Source organism: Malania oleifera, chromosome 1 (assembly GCF_029873635.1).
Source record: "Malania oleifera isolate guangnan ecotype guangnan chromosome 1, ASM2987363v1, whole genome shotgun sequence".
Lineage (NCBI taxonomy): Eukaryota > Viridiplantae > Streptophyta > Magnoliopsida > Santalales > Ximeniaceae > Malania > Malania oleifera.
Window position 1 is genome coordinate 145,682,889 of NC_080417.1, and position 21,106 is coordinate 145,703,994.

Genomic DNA, 21,106 nt, shown 5'->3' on the forward strand with positions numbered 1-21,106 from the left:
AAACCAGAAGAAGAAGAAGAAGGAGAAGAAAAAGAAAAAGAAGAACATGACCAAGCTTCCGAGTTGGCAGAACGACTTCAGGCGAGAGCGGTGGGAAGCAACGACGGCGGGAAGCAACGGCAGCGGTAGGGATGCTAGAGAGGACGGCACAGGTCAAAAAGAAGAAAGGAGGGGGGAGGAAAGGAGGGGGGATCGACGTGGGAGATTAGGGAAGGAGGAAGGAAGGAAAGGAGGGAGATCGAGAAAATCGTGGGGAGAAGGTAATTTAGCTACAATTTTTTTTTTTTTTTTTTTATAAGAAGGGCGGCACCTCCATTTATTTATTGATAAACCCTGATGTTTGGCGGAGGAATACTATGGTTACAAGACAATCAAAGGAAGAAACAAAAGACAAAAGTATAAAGGTCTCCCAAAAAACAACACCAACATCCAACCAAAACAGGATTGTAAGTCCAAGCAAAACAAAACAAAATAAGAACCTACAAAACAAATCTCCCGTAACAAAACAAACAAAAGATAAACAACATAAAGTATAAACCAAAACCAATAGGAAATCAGTTAAAACATACTTCATATAAGTTTTACTCATCTTCTCCAGTTTATACAATTCATTGATAACTCTAGGAAGTTAACTACTATTTATAAACAAACTATTCATCATCATAGCACCTTGATAAGTCAAGGCATCTGCCACTTTATTCCCTTATCTATACCAATGTTTTATTGAAAAATCTACTCCCTCCAATAAACCAATCAGCTGCTCCCAAAAATCCCATAAATGTCACAAGGAGCACCTACTGGATCTTATCCAATTTACAACAATATTCGAATCACATTCAATATAAATACTAGTATGGCCTAAATGTTTGCAAATATTTATTCCCTCCAACACAGCTCTCAATTCAGTTTCATTATTTGAACAAGAATCAAAATATTTTGAAAAACCAAAAACAAAAGAATTTGTATGGTCTCTAAGGATGCCACCACCACCTGCTGGCCCTAGGTTCTCCAAGCTGCTCCCGTCCAAATTTAGTTTCAACCTCCCTTACCCCGGTTTTAGTCATCTCACACATTACATTGTTTTAATTCTTTTATTCACAATTTACACTTCCAGATTCTGCAAAATCCAAAAATCAGCATCCTTTAACTGAGTCATTCTTGTCATGTTCCTACTAAAACCCTCACCCAATATTTAATGGACAGCCACACATTTGTACTACTCTCCAATTTCCCCTCCATTCTAGCCGCACATCTCCTTCTTCACAGCCTCCAAACAACTAAACAAGGAATCAAACCCATTAAAGATCTCAATTGAGAAAATCTAGAAGCCCTATTAAACCACATTTGGACTCTTTCTTTCCAATTTTGTTGTCTAAGGAAAGGAACACCTACCTCCACCGAAACCTTCCTCCAAACCTCAGTAGCAAGGTCTCCCTTATTTAACACATGCTTCATATCTTATGGCTGCCTCATCTCACAACAATTACACGCCGAAGCAAGTGAAACCCCCACCCTTCTCACCTTTTCATCAACACTTAAGCTCAAAAGCAGTCTTCCATATGCAAATAACAATTTTCTTCAGTAACCATTTATTCCAAACTCATTTTGCCCAATCAAACTTTGGAGCTCTAACTTTGATAACATCCCATGCAGACTTTGAATTAAAGCAACCATCCTTTTCCAGGAGCCATAGCAGTATGTCCGAAGAAATTCTAAGATTTCCCACTTTTTCCATCACTTCCTCTGCTTTATTATACCCCATGATCCTCTATAAATTTTCCACATCCCACGCATTATTGATAACCAAATCTTTTAATCTGATATGTGAATGTGCACCATCTATACACTCTACAAACAAAGGTCCCGAATTTAGAAACTTATCATATCACAATTTTACATCTCCTTCTCTAACCTTCCATTTAGATTTACTTAACAGATCAGGCACACCTTGCAGAACTTTCCTCCAAAAGGAAGAATCCGATCCATGAGGTCTGCAGAGAGCAATATGTCATCCTTTCACATATTTAGCTTTAAAAAATCTAACCCATAAAGAATTTTGAGTTAATAAATGGCAACCAAACTTCATGAACAAAGACCGTTGCACTTCTGAAATGTCCCTTACTCCTATGCCCCCTCCTCTACAAGAACACACAATTTCTTCCAAGCCCTCCATTTCATTTTTTTCTTTTCCATCCTTAAAACCCCAGAAAAAGGAAGCACACATACCTTGTATCTTTTTTATCACCAGTTTCGGGACATTTAGAACAGCTAACAAATGCAAAGACATACTCGAAAGTACATGTCTCAACAAAACTAGATGACCTCCTTGAGACAACAGTCTACTTTTCCAGCCCTCAACTCTCTTACTTATTTTTTGAATTAAAGGGTCAAAATGACAGCTCTTCAATTTACCATCCACTATCGGCACACCTAAATACATAAAAGGAAATTTACCTTCACTATAACCAGTATCTTGAAGAATTTCTTCCTTCCTCTAAACACCCAACTTCTTTGAGAAAAAAATAGTTGATTTATCTTTATTCACCCTTTGCCCAGTCCAGTTTTCATACTCCTTAATCACCTCCATTATCTATCTAACAGATTTTTTTCCAGCATTAGCAAATATAACATCATCTGCGTACATTAAATGCGATATAATAGATGCACCACACGGATGTGCAAACGGTAAAATCCGCTTCTCAGACATCTTTTTTTGAATTAATTTAGAAAGAACTTCTTCCATGATGATGAAAATATACGGCAACAACGGATCCCCTTGCCTCAAGCCCCTTTTTGACTTGAAGAAACCTCTATAAGTGTCATGCATCATGACAAAAAACCAAGAGGTAGAAATATAATTCTGAATCAACTTACAAAATCAATCTAGAAAACCAAGAGCATGGAAAATATGATCTACGAGCAAAAAAATCTACTATAACCGCCGGGAGAATTATACAAGGAGAAGGAGGAGGCTATTGCCCTCAACTCCTCTCTCACTCTCACTACAAGGATTTAATCTGCCTCACACACAGCACATCACACCTCTCTGCTCTCTCACAATGCAGTTCTCTGCATGCACACACACACAAACGAACAAGAATCGCACAAGCAAAAAATTATGCAACACAATATACGAGACCAGATTTACGTGGTTCGGTCCACTGTGACCTACGTCCACGGGATAGCACAAAATCCACTATAACCGCCAAGAGAATTATACAAGGAGAAGGAGGAGGCTACTGCCCTCAACTCCTCTCTCACTCTCACTACAAGGATTCACTCTGCCTCACACACAGCACATCACACCTCTCTGTTTTCTCACAATGCAGCTCTCTGCATGCACACACACACAGCTCTCTGCTACACACAATACAACACCACTCAATTATTGCAACTCACCACAACACAGCACCACACAACTCACCACACTCTTCTGCGACTCACCATACTTTCCACATGCGATTACAAACATATATATATACACATAGGAGGGGTAAGAAGTCAAACAAAGGCAGATGCAAATTCAACATGGTAGGCAGATTGTTGGTGGTCGTCCATCTCCAACTTCAACAATTGCGGCTGGGTGGTGCGGCTGCCAACACCCATATGAGTCACACATCCTAAAAATCTCCACCTTGGCGAGTATCAACTCCCAAGTCCACAGCTCCACCTTGATACAAACTCGATCAAGGCAAGTCTTCATAACTTGGTTCAAACGTATGAACCATGCAAAAAGTACCGCATTCTTCATCGGCAAACCGAACTCGTTTGTTCGTTTCTGATGATGTACCACTATCATTATCTGAGGTTAAACCACCAACCACTGTGGTTCCCATCAACTGATATAGCCCACGAGACTCCTTCCCAGTAAATATCATTGAGTTACGTTGGGTCACCTCCATAACTCCACCTGCGACAGAGATTTGGAAACCCTTAGAATCCAACTGACTAAAGGAGATCAAATTTCTTCGCATCCTTGGAACGAAGTTTACGTTGTCCAAAATACGGACCACTCCAACAGGCATCTTCAGCTTCACAAATCCAATCCCTTTGACATCGCATAAAGACCCATCACCGAGTGATACCATACCACAAACTTCTTTGAAAGAATGAAAAAATTCTTTCTTAAAGCCGACATGAACTGAACTCCCAGAGTCCAAAACCCATCCATCATCATTTGGACTGCCATGAGCATTCATGTTCTTTCACATCAATTTCCAGCACTCTCTCTTCATATGGTTGTGCTTCTTACAATATCGACACTGCACATTTCTTCGATTGATTTGTCGATGTGAGCTGCTCACCGTTACAAGGGCCTCATCATTTCCATGCCATGTGGTATGCTCCAATACATTGACACCGTCCCATGTCTTCTTTTCTTCTTCGTATCTTTTTCGATCTTAACAGTCCCTCTTAAAGTGCCCTTTTTTATCACACTAGTAACATACAACCTCGATCGTATCTCATCCTCTTGATTTCTAACGCCATTGCTGTAAGAACCCGAAAAAATATAAAGGAATTTTTGCAGATTTCGTTGACGAAGCCAAATTTCGTCGACCGAGGCAGTAGACTTTTCGTCGACGAAATTCAGAGGTTCGTCGACAAAGAGAAGCCGAGAGGTCTGGAAAAGTTTAAATATCAAACTTCGTCGACGAGGCTGCCGACATCCACGACGAAATCCTTGACTTTTCGTCGACAAAAACCGGTCGGGTCAAAAGGGGTATAAAAGGAATTTTCTCATTTCTTCTTCATTAAGATATCCAACTCTCTCTCTCTACTCTCTCTCTCTCTCTCTCTCTCTCTCTCTCTCTAGATTTCCTCACCGATCGTTAATAGAATCAGAAATTCGAGGTTACCACGAGGATCGTGGAAGGATTCTCTACAACTTCTGCGGATCGGAATCTCAGTTTCTAGCGTTTTTGATTTTTAGGCCAAAATCAAGGTAAGGCTCAGTTTTCATTTATGATTCAGTATATGTGTAGTAGTATAGAGCGTAAGCATGTTTAGTATTGTGATTTGTAGATTTCGGAGTCTCGGTTCGTAGTTTTGAGGGCGATAGAGTTCGTGGTTTGGTTTCAAGTTGAGGTAAGGGGATTCTGTTTATTTCAGTTCATTTTCGAAATCAGGATTGGTAAACCTGTAGGCTACGATCATATGTATGTTTTGACTACTTATTTGGGGAAATCTATCAGGTTAAAACACGCGATTTTCGGGTTATAGTTTTCAGGAAAATTGGGGATTTCGGGTATCATCTCTTATTTGATTGGAAAACCGTTTATGTTGTTTGAACTGTATTATTGAGATGACCGTAATCCATATTTGCATAAAATGTATACTTGAAATTGTAAAAAATATGATTTACCATAAACCAAATAAGTGTGGTATGTGTGTATGTTTGTATGTTGTTCCAGATATTTATGAAAAACAGCTATGTGGCGGTTTATTACCGTACGCTAAAATGTATAGGGACGTGAGTTCCAAAGTGATTCCAGGTTTTGTGAAAATCGGCTAGGGGCAGCTAACTACCATACGCCGAAATGGCTAGGGGCAGCTAACTACCGTACCCCATAACAGCTAGGGGCGGCTAACTACCGTACGCTGTAACAGTTAGGGGCGGCTAACTACCGTACGTTGTGCCCTCTAATGGCTAACTACCGTGGGCAAGAGTGGTCGGCTCTATATCCGGGGTGCGAAATATCACCAGTATAATTCGGTTGGTCACCGAATGTAGCAACGGACCACAGTGGGCCTAAGTTGACATAGCGTAGTTTGCACATGGTAATGTAATCGGGGTTAGACCAGGTGACCTTGTGTAGTTGCATATGTAGCAATGGATTCTCTATTGGGCCTGAATTGGAAACCTTTGTAGTTTAATGTGTTGGAACGTAACCTTTGTGAGACTAGGTGACTTATGCAGTTGTGAGTAGTGTGACGACACTAACCATATGTATGTATGTATGTATTTGAGTATCGTATGAACTGGAATGGATTTTATGGAAATACTGAAACTGTATGGAATTGTATGGGAATGCATGGAACTTGTTTTGAAACTGTACGTATGTGTTTCAAATTGTATCGTATGTATGTGTTATGAAGTATGAAAATGACACTAGTATGCCACACACTGATATAACATGTTTTCTCCCTTACTGAGAGGTGTCTCACCCCGAATATATAAAAAAATTTTAAGGTCCTTTGGGTAGCCGAAACTAGCATCCTAGCATCCGGAAGCGGGGGGTGTGTTTAGCTACTGTTAGTACCTGATAGGTACGAATTTTGTAACCGGGTTGTCCTGATGGATTTTGTAGACACTCGTGCTATTGTATAGTATTTGTAGGTATGTTTAACCCTATATGGTATAGACTCTGGTATGGTACAGTTTGATGTATAGAAAGACTGTATTTCGCTACGTATTTTAATGAGTATGGACATGTGTATATATGTATATAGGGCATCCGTTCACCCCACAGGGTCGAACCCTCTTTGTATGTGGTATCATTTAATGTTTTAATTGATACAGAGACAGGTTAGGTTACTTAAATTCACCCCTGGGTCCCATTTTAGGGTTCGGGGCGTGACAATTGCTTACCTCCGAACTTTTGATCTTTGCTTCTTCCTTGTCTCTCACTATTAGCTACCAAAGCTTGCTCACGAGACATCACAATCGGCTATCTTAATGTCTCAGAATCTTGAAGTGATGTCATTACATCATCCAACTTCAAGGTATCCTTCCCTATGAGCCATGCAGTTACCAAACCATCAAATGAAGCTGGTAGAGACAAAAAAAAGTAGAAGTGTCTTATCCGCTTCATCAATCTTTATATCGAGGCTCAACAACTGGGTCAAAATCTTGTTGTAATCATTTATGTGATCAAAGAGACTGCTTCCTTCGTTCATTCAAAGTTGATAAAGTTTCTTCTTCAAAAACAATTTATTGGTAAGGGATTTCGACATATACCTTTGCTCTAGTTTCTTCCAAAGCTCCATTGGTGAGGTTTCATCTAACACCGAATATTTGACTTCATTTTCCAAACACAATCGGATTGTGCTGACTGTCTTCATCTCTAATTCGGTCCAATCATCATATTTGAAATCATCTGGCTTCTTCCCGATCAACGGCTTGATCAAGCCTTGATGAACCAAAATATCCTTCACCGTGCTCTGCCACAAACAGAAGTTGTTCCGCCCATCAAACTTTTCCACCTCAAACTTTGAAGTACCATGTCCTTCCATTCTGCTCCAAATCTCAATAAACGGACACCTCCCATGGCTCCGGAATGGTCGAAAACCTTAGAAATGGTTCAAGCCGCTCGAAAAACCGATCCAAAATGGTTTCAAAAAGTCCGGTCAAACTTTTGGTCAAACTGGTCAACAATTGTCAACTCTCTGTTAACTTTAATAGAATATTCCATCTGTTAAAGAAATATTCCTGATGGCGTTAACGGCAACCGAAGCCATTACTAACATCATCTACTAACGTGGCATGGCGGGCCCCACTTGCCGATGTGACCTGGGCCCACCTCCTATGGGGCCAACTTGCTAACGTGGCACCGGGCCCACCTCTTGTGGGGTCCACTTACTGACATGGCACTGGGCCCATCTACTGACGTGGTTGCTGACTGTGTAGCTGACTCAGCACTGATGTGGCCTGACATTTGCTGATGCGGCACTGACTTAGCGCTTACGTGCCCGCTGACATCAGCATCTTAAACCTCCGGACGTGCGCCAGACTTTCACCGGTGCATGGACGCGCGTGACACCCTTTCCCGATCTGCTGCCGGCTCGTGAAGGCGCATGGCAATATGGTCTTTCCGCCTATGGCACGTGTGAGCGCGTGCGGCTTCCTTTGAGCTCCGTTCGAGCTCTGGTTACCACCGTTAGCTTCATCTCAACGAGAGGAATCTTTTGGTTGTCTCAAAACCAAGTTTTGAGCTACTAGGCAGATGCTTAAATCTAGGAATTTTGCTTCGAGCTGGCGATTTTGCTCCAACCTCGCTTTGATACCATTTGTTGGGAAGTGATCGATGAGGAACAATAGCACAAGAAAAAAATTATGCAACACAATATACGAGACCAGATTTACGTCTTTCGGTCCACTGTGACCTACGTCCACGGGAGAGCACAAAATCCACTATAACCGCCGAGAGAATTATACAAGGAGAAGGAGAAGGCTATTGCCCTTAACTCTTCTCTTACTCTCACTACAAGGATTCACTCTGCCTCACACACAGCACATCACACCTCTCTGCTCTCTCACAATGCAGCTCTCTGCATGCACACACACACACACACACAGCTCTCTGCTGCACACAATACAACACCACTCAACTGCTGCAACTCACCACAACACAACACCACACAACTCACCACACTCTACTACGACTCACCACACCTTCCACATGTAATTACAAGCATATATATATATATACATGGGAGGGGAAATAAGTCAAACAAAGGTAGCTGCAAATTCAACATGGTAGGCAGATTGTTGGTGGCCGTCCATCTCCATCTTCAACAATTGCGGCTGGGTGGTGCGGCTGCTGACACCCATACAAGCCACACATCCTAACATATTACCCTATTATTAGTGACGAATCCTCTAAACCGTCACTAATACCCTATTATTAGTGATGAATTTTATAAACTGTCACTAATATTATTAACTAAATTATTTTTATATTTTTTAAATAAAAACACTATTAGTAATGTATCCTCTAAACCGTCACTAATACCCTATTATTAGTGACGAATTTTACAAACCTTCACTGATATTGTTAACTAAATTATTTTTATATTTTTTAAATAAAATCACTATTAATGACGAATCCTCGAAACCGTCACTAATACCCTATTATTTGTGACAAATCTTCCAAACAATCACTAATATTGTTAACTAAATTATTTTTATATTTTTTAAATAAAAACACTAATAGTGATGAATTCTCTAAACCATCACTAATAGTAGTCTAATAGTGACAAATTTCAAAATCGTCACTAATATTGTTAACTAAATTATTTTTATATTTTTTTAAATAAAAACACTATTAGTGACGAATCTTTTAAACCGTCACTAATACCCTATTATTAGTGACGAATTTTACCAACTATCACTAATATTGTTAACTAAATTACTTTTATATTTTTTAAATAAAAACACTAATAGTGACGAATCCTCTAAACCGTCACTAATACCCTATTATTAGTAACGAATTTTTGAAACCATCACTAATAATAGACTAGTAGTAACGATTACTTAATCGTCACTAATAATAGGATATTAGTGACGGATTATATTCATCACTAATACCCCAAGAATCGTCGCTAATATTTTCCCGGGATAATTTTTGCCAAAGAATGGTTTCTCATGATAATTTGAGCGGGAAAATCGGTTTTTAGTGACGAAAGTATTAGTGACAGTTTTAAAATCATCACTAATAGTGTCATATTAGTGACGGTTACTAAAACGGTCACTAATGCTTACACTATTAGTGACGGTTCTTAAAAATTGTCACTAATTCCCACTTTTAGTGACGAAATTGAATCTATTACTAATATTTTCATCACTAAAAACCAATTTTTTTGTAGTGAATGCCCATTACGCACATGTCGGTCAACTAGGACTTAACAACCAGTCGACCAAGCCCTTTTTAAAACTTAAGTTTTGCCTTCTTTTTAGTTCAAAACCCCTTCAAACCTTTTGTAAAGATTTAGTTTTTTTTTTTTTAAAGGTTTTCAAGTTACTTGGAGGTCCCTAAGGCCAATTTAAGGTCATGGTTTGAGCTTCAAATTAAATCATGTAAAATGCATGCCTATTCAAACCTAATTACTATTACAACTCAAAAAATAAATTGAGTCTTCATGCTTCTGTTCCTTAATACACCATGGAGTACATCAGGATTTGTACTCGATTAAGTACTTCTTGACTTTCATTTTGTAATGACCTACTGTTCCTTTTCTAGTTTTAACTTTTTTTTTTATACTGTAAGATTTATAATGATCTGATACCTACTAAATTAAACCAAACCATCAACCTAAGCAGCGAGAAGTGGAATCTATATAAACACCATCAAGAAAATATACAATACCAAAGTGCTAAAATGTGTCCCCAAAATATACATATAAGATTGTTCCCAAAATACCCTCAACTGGGCTACAACTATACACAAATACTCTAAAAAATACTCACTCTACTGATAGGGCAGTACTGAGGCCCCTCTATCTGCGAGTCTGATCTACTCGTTTACCTGGATCACCTGAAAAATATTAAAGTAATGGGATGAACCAACGCTCAGTAAGATGAAATATGTTATTGCTAGTGCGTGGCAAATGAGTTACAATACTAAGAAGATCTGTTTCTATATAAACACATATAACTGAATCTGAAAAAATAGTACAAATAATATAGCAACCACCATCCCATGTTGCTTAACATAACTGTATTTTTAGGTTTCTACACATAATACTTCTACTATACATAAGTATGCCCTCTGTTACTGTAAAACTGTATATACATATAATAGTTGAAAACTTCCTTAGATGGTTGTATGTCATGATTTAACCCCTCATGATAGGGTTGTGTGGCCCGAAGGCGGGATCTACTCTGGCTAGCCGACCAGGATACACCACTATACTCTATAAGTCTGATCAGCCCTCCTCAACCCATATCTGATGGGAAGTCTATCCGCTCCTAGGCATTTGATCGACCTACATACCACGTATTATCTGAATAGGTGGTTGCACTCTATACTGAATATTTGTATATAGCAATGGTACCGTGCTCTACTGAATCTGATCCATTAGGGTCTGATACTAAATAATACGTTACTATATATAATCTATCTGTTTTACTATGAATCTGTAATATCTGTACTAACCATGACACTATAATAAACTGTATCTGTATTAACTGTATGTCATGGTACTGAAAATTGTATAATCATGGTATTCTGAAAATATATAAAAAATATACCCTGTCTGTATAATTTGTAATATATAATCCTAAAAATACTATAGAAACATGTTTCTGCACTATATACATATTCTCATGCCACACAGTAATTTAAAACATTTTAAACGTATTTGATAAACTGTATAAATTCCTACTGTGAAATAATAATATAGTAAAAACATATAATTCATACAGAAATCATACTGGTATTGTCTAGTATAGCATATTTTCCTTACCTAATTCCTACTAAAATCCCCCTACTGTAGCGGGTCCTACACCCGCAGGGTTCTCCACTCAACACCCTGAAAATTATAAATCTCAGAACAAAACATCATTATTTCTACGTCTTCTACACTTCCTACAACTGTTGAAAAACCTAATTTCAAATAAAAGACCTTACCCTAAATTTGAGATGAAATTCGACTTCGTCTCATTGACGATCCGCTTCGACGGACTTGTGGAAAACTTCCCCGAGAGCATCGTGGTGGTCTCAGATCGTCCATTCGGCGAATGACGGGACCGAAATCGAAGAGAGATGGAGGTGGAGCCGTAGGAGAGAGAGAGAGAGAGAGAGAGAGAGAGAGAGAGAGAGAGAGAGAGAGAGAGTGAGTGAGTAAATTTTGCTGAAAATTTATGCATTTAACTCAGTTTTAGGCTATTTATACTGTGGAATTCGTCGACGAACCACGTCACCTCGTCGACGAGTCCTATAGAAAGTTCGTCAACGAACCTGTACCCTCGTCGACGAATTTCAGACTTCCCAAAAATCATCTCTCGATATCTTCTCATCGACAAGATCCTGAAGAACCCTCGTCGACGAATCCTGAAGAACCCTCATCGACGAATCCCCTGTGTTCGTCGACGAGGCTTGGAAAATTCTTGAGATTATTACATCCAAAGTGCAACGTCGTCGGCTGCCTCCTTCTGTTCCTGTTTCCATTTCTACCTTTTTTATTATTTAATTATCATTATTCTTCGGGACATTACACATTTTGCATTCATCATTTGTACCTTCTGCAACATAAATCTATTCAAAGACTAAACGCACAAATGAGATGCTGTGGTTTGTCATAATCAAAACGAGGATTGGACTCAAAAAATCAACAACATGTATTAGTTAAAATACATGTTGGAAAAGCCCCCGTTTAATTGGAAGTGTTGGAAAAAAAATGCTTATAGAACTTATTAGTTAAAATAAGCACTTTTATAATTTTTTTTTTTTTTTTAAGTAGTGTTTGGCTTATATTGCAACAAATACTTTTGCAAAAAGTACTCTTCCAAAATCACTTTTTTGAAAACTTTTTAAGTAACTTTTGAGAAGCAATTTAAGATAACTTTTTGGTCACTTATAAGTGGCACTAATCATATGTAGGGTCAATTTTGTAAATATAAAAAAATTAAGTAGCTATTTTAAAATTGTAAAAATACATTAGAAGATAATCATATATTATTTATTATGCATTATAATATATTAATTATTAGTAAAACATAATTCAATTATGAAATGAATAAAAACCATCTATTAATTTGAAATTATATTAAAAATCAAAAATACTAATTTAATTAATAATATTATTTCAATATAAATTAATATGATAGTCATATATTATAAATATAAATTAAGAACATAATTATTGTTAATCAAAAATAATATTATATTATTTTAAATAAAAAATATTCAAATATTAATTAAAAATAATAGTTTACATAATTATTAATTAAAATATTAATTTAAAATTAACCATATATTATTTTCTATACATTATAGACAATTAATTATTGATAAAATATAATTAAATTCTGAAATGATAAAAAAAACCGTCTATAAATTTAAATTAAAATTAAATAAATTAAAATATTTGATTTAGTTCTTAACAATATTTTTAACATAACTTAATGTGCTAATTATATGTTATAAATATACATTAATAATAAGATTATTGTTAATTAATAAATAAGAATATTATATTATTTTAATTAATATAAAATATTTATATTTTAAATAGAAAATTAATAATATTTTCATTTAAAGTTAGTTATAAAAATATTATTTTTTATTTAAAATATACTTAAAAATAATAATATATTATTTTACCATGTATTATGGTGTATTAGTTATTATAATTCAATTCTGCATTGAACAATACCTATTTATTAATTTAAAATTAACATTAGATAAATTAAAAGTTTGAATTTTATTAATAATATTATTTTATCATAATTTAATATGATATTAATGTGTATAAATAAACATTAATAATAAGATTATTGTTAATTAAAAATAATAATCTTATATTATTTTTTTAATAGAAAATATCTAAATTTTAATCGTGAATAATTAAAATAATTATTAATGAAATTATAAACTTAGAAATATTAATATTTGTAATCTCAAATATGTCTAAAAATAATTATATAACACCATATAATAAAAATAAATATTCAAATACTATTTGCTTTAAACATAATCAAACATCACTTATAACTTTTAGTAATTTTCTAATTCAACATTTATTATCTACACTTATTATTATCCATACTTATTAAATGAAATGCGTAAGTGTCCAAACTAACCCTAAGTTCAAAGCTAGTCATAAAAAAAATGCTGAAGGACGTCGGGGGCCATGACACGAGCCCATGTGACTAACACTGCTAAACTTACCACACACCTGTCATATGGATCCATATTATCATAGTACTACTCTTTACTTAATTACACGCCATAGACATAGACACGTACACCGGACCAAACCATGCAGAGATGGACAATAGCAGCAGTTCCTACATGCAGTACAGTCCAGATGGATCTAACTACGTGGAACCACTAAGGCAGCCATCCTAACGCGTGCCACCATCTGTGATACGTACCCTGCCCATCTCCCCACACGTAATCCACATGCACTCGGCTCCATTCCATTATAAATACCTCCCCCGTCACCTGCACCTTCACCATCGCCGCATCCCTTATCACTATACCCCACCAAGCGCGTCTCAATAATTAGCCATGGCAAAGCTCATCATGTCCCTTCCGCCGCTACTTCTACTACTGTTTTCTTCTGTTGTTCTAACCATCGCCCACGCCTCTACGTATCGAACCACCGTCACCACCACCATTGTGCACGAGACCAGCCGTAGGTGCAGGGAACAGATCGAACGCCAAGACCTCAGCAGCTGCGAGCGGTACTTGACTCGGGGAGGAAGAGACGGCATCCGTGGCGCCGCCCATCCTCTCATCCGAAGGATCGTCCGCAACATCGACCCCGCCGAGAGATGCTGCCGGCAACTGAACGAGATGGACGACGATTGCCAGTGCGAAGCGATGAAGCGGATTATGATGGAGCAGGGGGAGATGGAGGGCTACGAGGAAATGGGGCTGTTGGTGCGGCGGGCGGGGGAGCTGTGGTCGCGGTGCGGCGTCGAGACCGGTTGCTGGGAAGAACAAGACGCAGCGGTTAGAAAGAAGCAAGGGAGGCACGTGGGGAGCTGCCGGGAGCAGATAGAAAGAGAGGACCTTGGGGAGTGCGAGAGGCACCTGAGGGAGGGACTCGGCGGGCGAGATGTGTTTCGTGGAGTGGGAATGGAAAACACGCACCACCTGAAGGGGTGCTGCAGGAGACTGGAGAGGCTGGACGAAAGGTGCCAGTGCAAGGGGATAGAGGAGATGGCACGGCGGGAGCGGGAGCGGTTGAGTGAGGAAGGAGAGAGGGAAGAGGTGATGCGGAGGGCAAGGGAGCTGCCGGACGCCTGCGATTTGCGTACCACATGCGAAATATGAACTACGTAGGGGGGGTCTCTCATGTAGAGAGGAGAGGAGATATGTAATAAAGTTAACGCGTGCACATGATCGTGTGTGAGAGAGCGTGAAATGTGTAAATGTACGTGGGTTTAAATTAAGAAGTTTACCTTTTGTCTTTTTTAATAAATATCGTGTCCACTATGATTTCAGATGGTTGATGAGCAACTAAAACGTTTGATGGCAATTTTATTTTTTTATTTTTTTTGGAGAAGGTATTGATTATATTACAACGCTAAAACCAACAAGATACTAAAAGGCTTGAGAAAAGAAGAGAAAAGAAAAACTCTGTGGCTCAAATATAGAAAAACACAGCAACGAGCAAAATAACCCCAACCCATGCCGTTGAAAAGGCTTTCAATTATCCTCTTAAATTAGATAAAATGCAATGGAATTAATCCAAATTCGAAAGAATAGGACAGGACCTAAACCAAAAGAAGAAGCTAGTAAAGTATATATACAGAACTCCGAACTTTTCAGGGGTCGATGAGAAGGACTTCCTAAATACCCACAATGCCTAAACTCAGAAATCCTTTGAGGAAAGTTGAATTTCATACATGAAGGAACTCAGTTCAGATGACGTGACCAAGTGTATTATCAAAAAAGGGCAAAAGAATGTCCGCAACTTCTTATTGAACTAACAAGGAACGAGAAGATGGTTAATATGTTCACCGTCCATCTTGCAAAAATTGCACATGGAACCCAAACTTCAGCCTCTCTTTTGTAAATTATATGTTGTCAGAATTCTATTGTTGATTGCCAAACCAGAAGACACTGACTTTGAAGGAATGAAGGTGTTCCAAAGCTGGCATACATTTTGAGTTGTACGTTGGTTTCCCTCCCCTCTTTTTACCTTGGTATACCTTTGGGATCAAAGTCAACATGCACGCATATTTGGAACCAAATTCTTGAAAAAATGGAAGGGAAGCTAGCAACATGGAAATCAAACTTTCTTTCCATAGGAGGTAGGCTAGCTTTTATTAACTCAGTTCTTTCCAATCTTCCCATTTATTACATGTCAGGATTGTTAATCTCATCAAAATATTTCAAAGAAATTTTCTTTGCTGAGGAATCGATGAGAGTTTTAAATATACCTTTTATCAAATGGGGCTCAGTGACTCTTCCCAAATATAAGGGCAGTCTTGGAATCAGAATCAAGCAGTTAGAAATCATGAATATAGCTTATCTTCTCGGAAAATGAATATGGAGATTTTCTATTGAAAACAATAGCCTTTGAAAAAAGGTGATATGTATTAAGTATAGAATCAGTATACCCATTTGGTGCTTCCCCAATCTCTATATACCCATCGGAGGGAGTTTTTGGTTGAACTTCCTCAAACTCAACTTGGAAATGTGGGAACATATGAAGATTTTGGTTGGGTACGGGAACAAAACAAATTTCGAGACTGACAAATGGGCCACCATGGACACCATTCAAAACCTATACCCACACTTTTTTGTCATGGCGACTCAGCAAAAGATTAAAATTGCAAATGTTTTGCAGTACCACAATAATAGTCCCTTTAGGGACCTGATTTTTAATCATCAATTGATCGATGAAAAATAGATCAAACAAAAAACGTGAGTTGAATTCTAGTATTTTTTTTTTTTCAAAGAGAGAACTATATTCAAGAGGCAAGCCATCCAAGCCAGGAGCTTGAAGGTGCAACTACAAGGTAGAATTACACAATATGAATAAACAACAGCCAGATATCTAAAGGCAACACAAGAAACAAAATTGAAAGAAAGGAAGATCCAAACAAATGTCTGAAACTGAAGCTTTGACAGTAATGGCCAAAAAAGGCATCTTCGTCACAAATTCCTCCCAAAGAAGGAACTTGAAGGACTGGCTATTGAGAGTTGGGTGCATCTTTAGCCACTGATTTTTTATTTTTTAAAAATTCTATCTTGGTCAATTGCATTTTTTTTTATTAAAAAAAAAATTAGTGTTAATGTTTTGTTTGGAACTTTTCGAAGCTTAAGGGGGTCTCTTAGAATAAAAGCAGCAATTCCCACAGTTATTTGTTGGGAGATTTGGAAAGAGAGGAACGGAAGGATATCTTTAGGGAGAGACACTCTATAGCCTCGATCAATAGTGTATGATCGATGTTTATCAAATTTTATCCATTGGATTAGATCGGAAGAGTTTTGTTGTATTTTTTATCGATTTGGGAGGGTGATATCACTTACCGCTCCCACCTTTATTTTCTTTCCTTATTCGAAGGCCCCCAGCTGCTTGCATGTTTCCTCCCTCTAATGAAGTTACTGTTAGACTATCAGAAACTTCAGTAGAAAATCCAGGAGCATCTGCACCAATTTCTCACTCCATCCATTATGTTACTAATTCAAAATGATCCAGCTATTAGCGTGACTTTCTCCTACAAATGTGTATTTGATTGTTTCCTTATTTTGCTCATATTTGTTTCCTTATTAAACGCTTGACAGTTCAATTGTACAACTTATAAATATAATGGAATACTATAGGGCTAAGGTGTGTTAGTTAAGCCAAAGATATCTTGTGTTCATTTTTTTCTGTTGAATTATTAAGGTTCTACAGTTACCTTTTTTTGGAAAGGAAAAAAAGAAGAAAAAGAAAAAGAAAATTAGTGTGATTTTACATTCTAAATATATAGTTGCAGGTTCAGTTTTACTTTCTAAAAACTAGACAATTTAAGTTCAATAATTACACTTGTAGTGACATGAAAAATAATAGCATTTTAAATATTAGAGGGAGAGAAAATAGAAACAGAAAGAGAAAGAGGTCGTAGACTTCGTCGACGACATTGCATTTTGGAAATAATATTAAATAAAAATAATTTCAAGGAAATTGCCCAACTTCGTCGACGAACACAGGGTCTCGTCGACGAAGGTCTTCAGAATTTCGTCGACGAACACAGGACTTCGTCGACGAGAAAATACCGAGAGACGGTTCGGGCTACTCTGAATTTCATCGACGAACACAAGGCCTCATCGACGAATTTTGTGAAGGGCTCGTCGATGAAGTGACGTGTCTCGTCGACGAACCTGACTCTATAAATAGTGGAAATCCGGGATAATCTTCATTTCTCTCGCCGCTCTCTCTCTCCTCTCTCTCTCTCTCCTCCGACTCCCTCTCCCTTCTCTCTTCATTTTCGGCCCCACCGGTCGCCGGATCGACGATCCGAAGCTACTACGACGCTCCTTGTGGAGTTCTCCATGTATCTACCGGAGCGGATCGTCGGGAAATCGGAGTTGGAAATCATCCCAAATTCAGGGTAAGGCCTTTTAGTCTCCTTTTGGCCTTATAGTAGTTATAGAAAATGATATAGATGGAAAAATACTGATGTTTAGTTCTGACATATGTTGGTTTTCATATGTTTTGTAGGAGGCCCTGCAGGTGTTAGGCTTGTGTTCCCTAAGGGCTTTCCAGTAGTCAGGTAAGGGAAATATGCTATACTAGGAAATTTCTAAATATTATACAGTTTATTTATTTATGAAAATTATGTATTTTAGTATGGTGTGGCTTGTGATTATGTATATGGTACGGGGATATGTTTTATGAATTTAGTTTCCTGATTTTATGAATTTCAGTATTATGGTTATACGAACTTCAGTATCACGATCTTACAGATTTCAGTACCATGATTTTACGTTATTTCAGTACCATGATTATACGAATTCTAGTATTACGAATATGCAGTTCCATGTTATGATTATTCAGATTTCAGTACGTTATGCAGCATCATGGTTATTTCAGTACTTCAGAATCATGGTAAATCAGTTAGTTATGTATAGAAATATATTATATGATATCAGACCCTGTTGGACTTGCAGCTACAGAGCATGGTATCGTTGCTACAGATACTATGTTACTTTACGAGTGCAACCACCTATTCAGATGTACGTGGTAAAGTCGACCACCTAGGCCCTTGAAGAGGTTAAGCTCCCCATCCAGATATGGGTTGAGGTGGGCAGGTCGACTGACGGAATTCAGTGATATATTCTTGGTTTGCCAGTCAGGGTAAATCCAGCCTACGGGCCGTACAATCTCGTCATGAGGGGCATGTCATGACACAGATAGCCACAGGGAACAATTTCAGTTACTATTACTTACGTATTGATTTACAGAAACAGAGATCCTACTATATACACTAGAAGTATTTTGAATTATAACCATAATACTGATATGTCAAGCAATAGGGAAAAGGGGTGGTGTACTTTATTATTTGTGATGTACTTTTGTACTTAGTTATTCATGTTTATATGAAACAGATTTCATGATATATAGTAGCTCATTTGCCACACACTAGTAATAGCATATTTCTTCTTACTGAGTGTTGGCTCATCCCAATGTTGAAATATTTTTTAAGTGATCTAGGTAGGCGAGCAAATCAGGCTCGCAAATAGAGGGGCGTCTGTAGTCCCCTGTCAGCAGAGTAAGTATCATTTTTAAGAGCATTTTTGTGTAGCCCTCACCAGTTAAGGTTATTTTGGGAACAGTAATACATGTGTATTCAGAGATTACATGCTAGCACTCTGGTGTTGTACATAAACGTACATAGATGTGTTTATTCAGTTTCTGCTTCTTGCTGCTTAGGTTTATGAATGAGTTTTTCCTCAGTATGGTATCAGAACATATAGAATATTATAATATGGAAAAAAAATCACTTAATTAAGCAGATCGTTACAACACTAGATTTACTTACGAATTGTAATGATTTATAATGCACATTAACTATATGAGAGGGGAAAAAACTACAATGACCAAGATAGCTAGGTATTTTAAAAATAAAGGAGAGTGATGAAAATTGCATGCAATCCAATTGCCAAAAAGTTTAAATAGTACATCTTCACAAGTGCAGATATAATTTTAAATCTGTATCTAATGTTTATTTAAATAGTTTGGATGTTTTAATTATTTATAAAATTGTATTTGACATAGATATTTTTACTTCTTAAGTCTATTTCAACATACCTAGCAAAAAAGAAAAGAAAAGTTTGCACAGAAACCGTACCCGCATTCGGATTTTACCCTAATAAATGAGACCTGGGGGCGGAGGACGCTCATTCGTAGGTTTGGTGCCGCACCAAGGGGTCCGAAGGGCTCATTGGTAGCTGGAGTTTCTATGTAATACAAAAAAAAAAAAAAAAGTTTATTTGGAGATAGGTAAGTTCAATATTGAGGCCTATCCTCAATAAAACTATCATTATTTTCTTGACTTTTTTTAATTAGATTAGTATAATTAACATTAAACAAACATATATACTTAGTAAAATATCGATTATATTTCAAATATATATAAATATAAAATATTTTTTACATGGAAAAATAAAATAAATTTTACATCTTACATGAAATAATATCTCTTAACAACAAAACTGTGTTGAACTAACTAAATGGATCAGTTTTCTTCTTAGTGGAATCTTACACAATTATAAGCAAAGTTTGATTTACTTTTTATATCATTTAAAAGTATTGATGATTTAAATTTAAAGTCAAACGAATTTAACAATCAACATTTTTTACCATGATCAAATATATTTAATAAAAAAAAATACACATTTCATTTTGTTATTAGTCAAAATTTTTCTGAGAGAATTTGGATTAATCACGACTTCGATTACCTTTTAAGAATGAGAGAAAAACGGCTTGTAGGATCAAGAATGCACTCCAAGGATTCATTCCAATACCTAAGTTTAGGGATTTGGAAGGATTATGTGATTGCAACAGTAAATGAGTGAGTGAGCATGAGATAAGATGCCTTACTTTCTTAACGGATCCTTTTTATATGCATTCAGGATACCTCCTTATTGATTTCCCTACTAATGGATATTTATTTGGATCGCTGGGGTTACACTTTGGTTATGGATATGTTACTAGGGAATAAAGATTGTGTGCCAACCCCTACTTTAATTAACAGACATTACCTTCTTTCCATTGATACCTTATGTCTTTTCATTTTTTGGTCTTACATAAGTTAATGTCGAGTTTAATGTTAGGATCTCTTTTAGGTTATATCAGTTTCCCCCTGACTCTCGAGTCTTAAAGATATCTTTTTGAATTAAGAGTATATTGCATTTATTGTAAGTCCTTTTAATATCACAAGATTTGGATTATAGGTCATCAAATGGGCATCCTTGGGTCTCATGAACAATGCTCATCAAATGGATCAATACTCTACCAAGCAGTGCCCATTTTTTGTTTCCTCATGAGTGCTACTCGTCAAATGAGCCTACACTTGGCTGAGCAGTGTCCATCTCTTGCTGTCTCATGACTGGTGCTCATTAGATGTGCATTTTTGGGCCTTATGAGTGGTGCTCAACAAATGGGCCAATTTTTGACGAGCAGTGTCTATCTCTTGTTTTCTCATGAGCAATACTAACTA

General features: G+C 37.2%; 1 protein-coding gene across 1 annotated transcript; it reads left to right on the top strand.

Moving 5' to 3' along the window:
- The first annotated feature begins 13,880 nt into the window (after positions 1–13,880).
- Positions 13,881–14,909, top strand: LOC131145551 (2S seed storage albumin protein-like). The gene has a single exon (XM_058094697.1). The coding sequence runs from the start codon at positions 13,953–13,955 to the stop codon at positions 14,721–14,723; it is 771 nt and encodes a 256-aa protein (XP_057950680.1). The 5' UTR covers positions 13,881–13,952; the 3' UTR covers positions 14,724–14,909.
- Positions 14,910–21,106: the final 6,197 nt, after the last annotated feature.

Excerpts from the sequence above, each read along its gene's own strand:
- LOC131145551 (XM_058094697.1), top strand. The coding sequence starts at position 13,953 with ATGGCAAAGCTCATCATGTCCCTTCCGCCGCTACTTCTACTACTGTTT.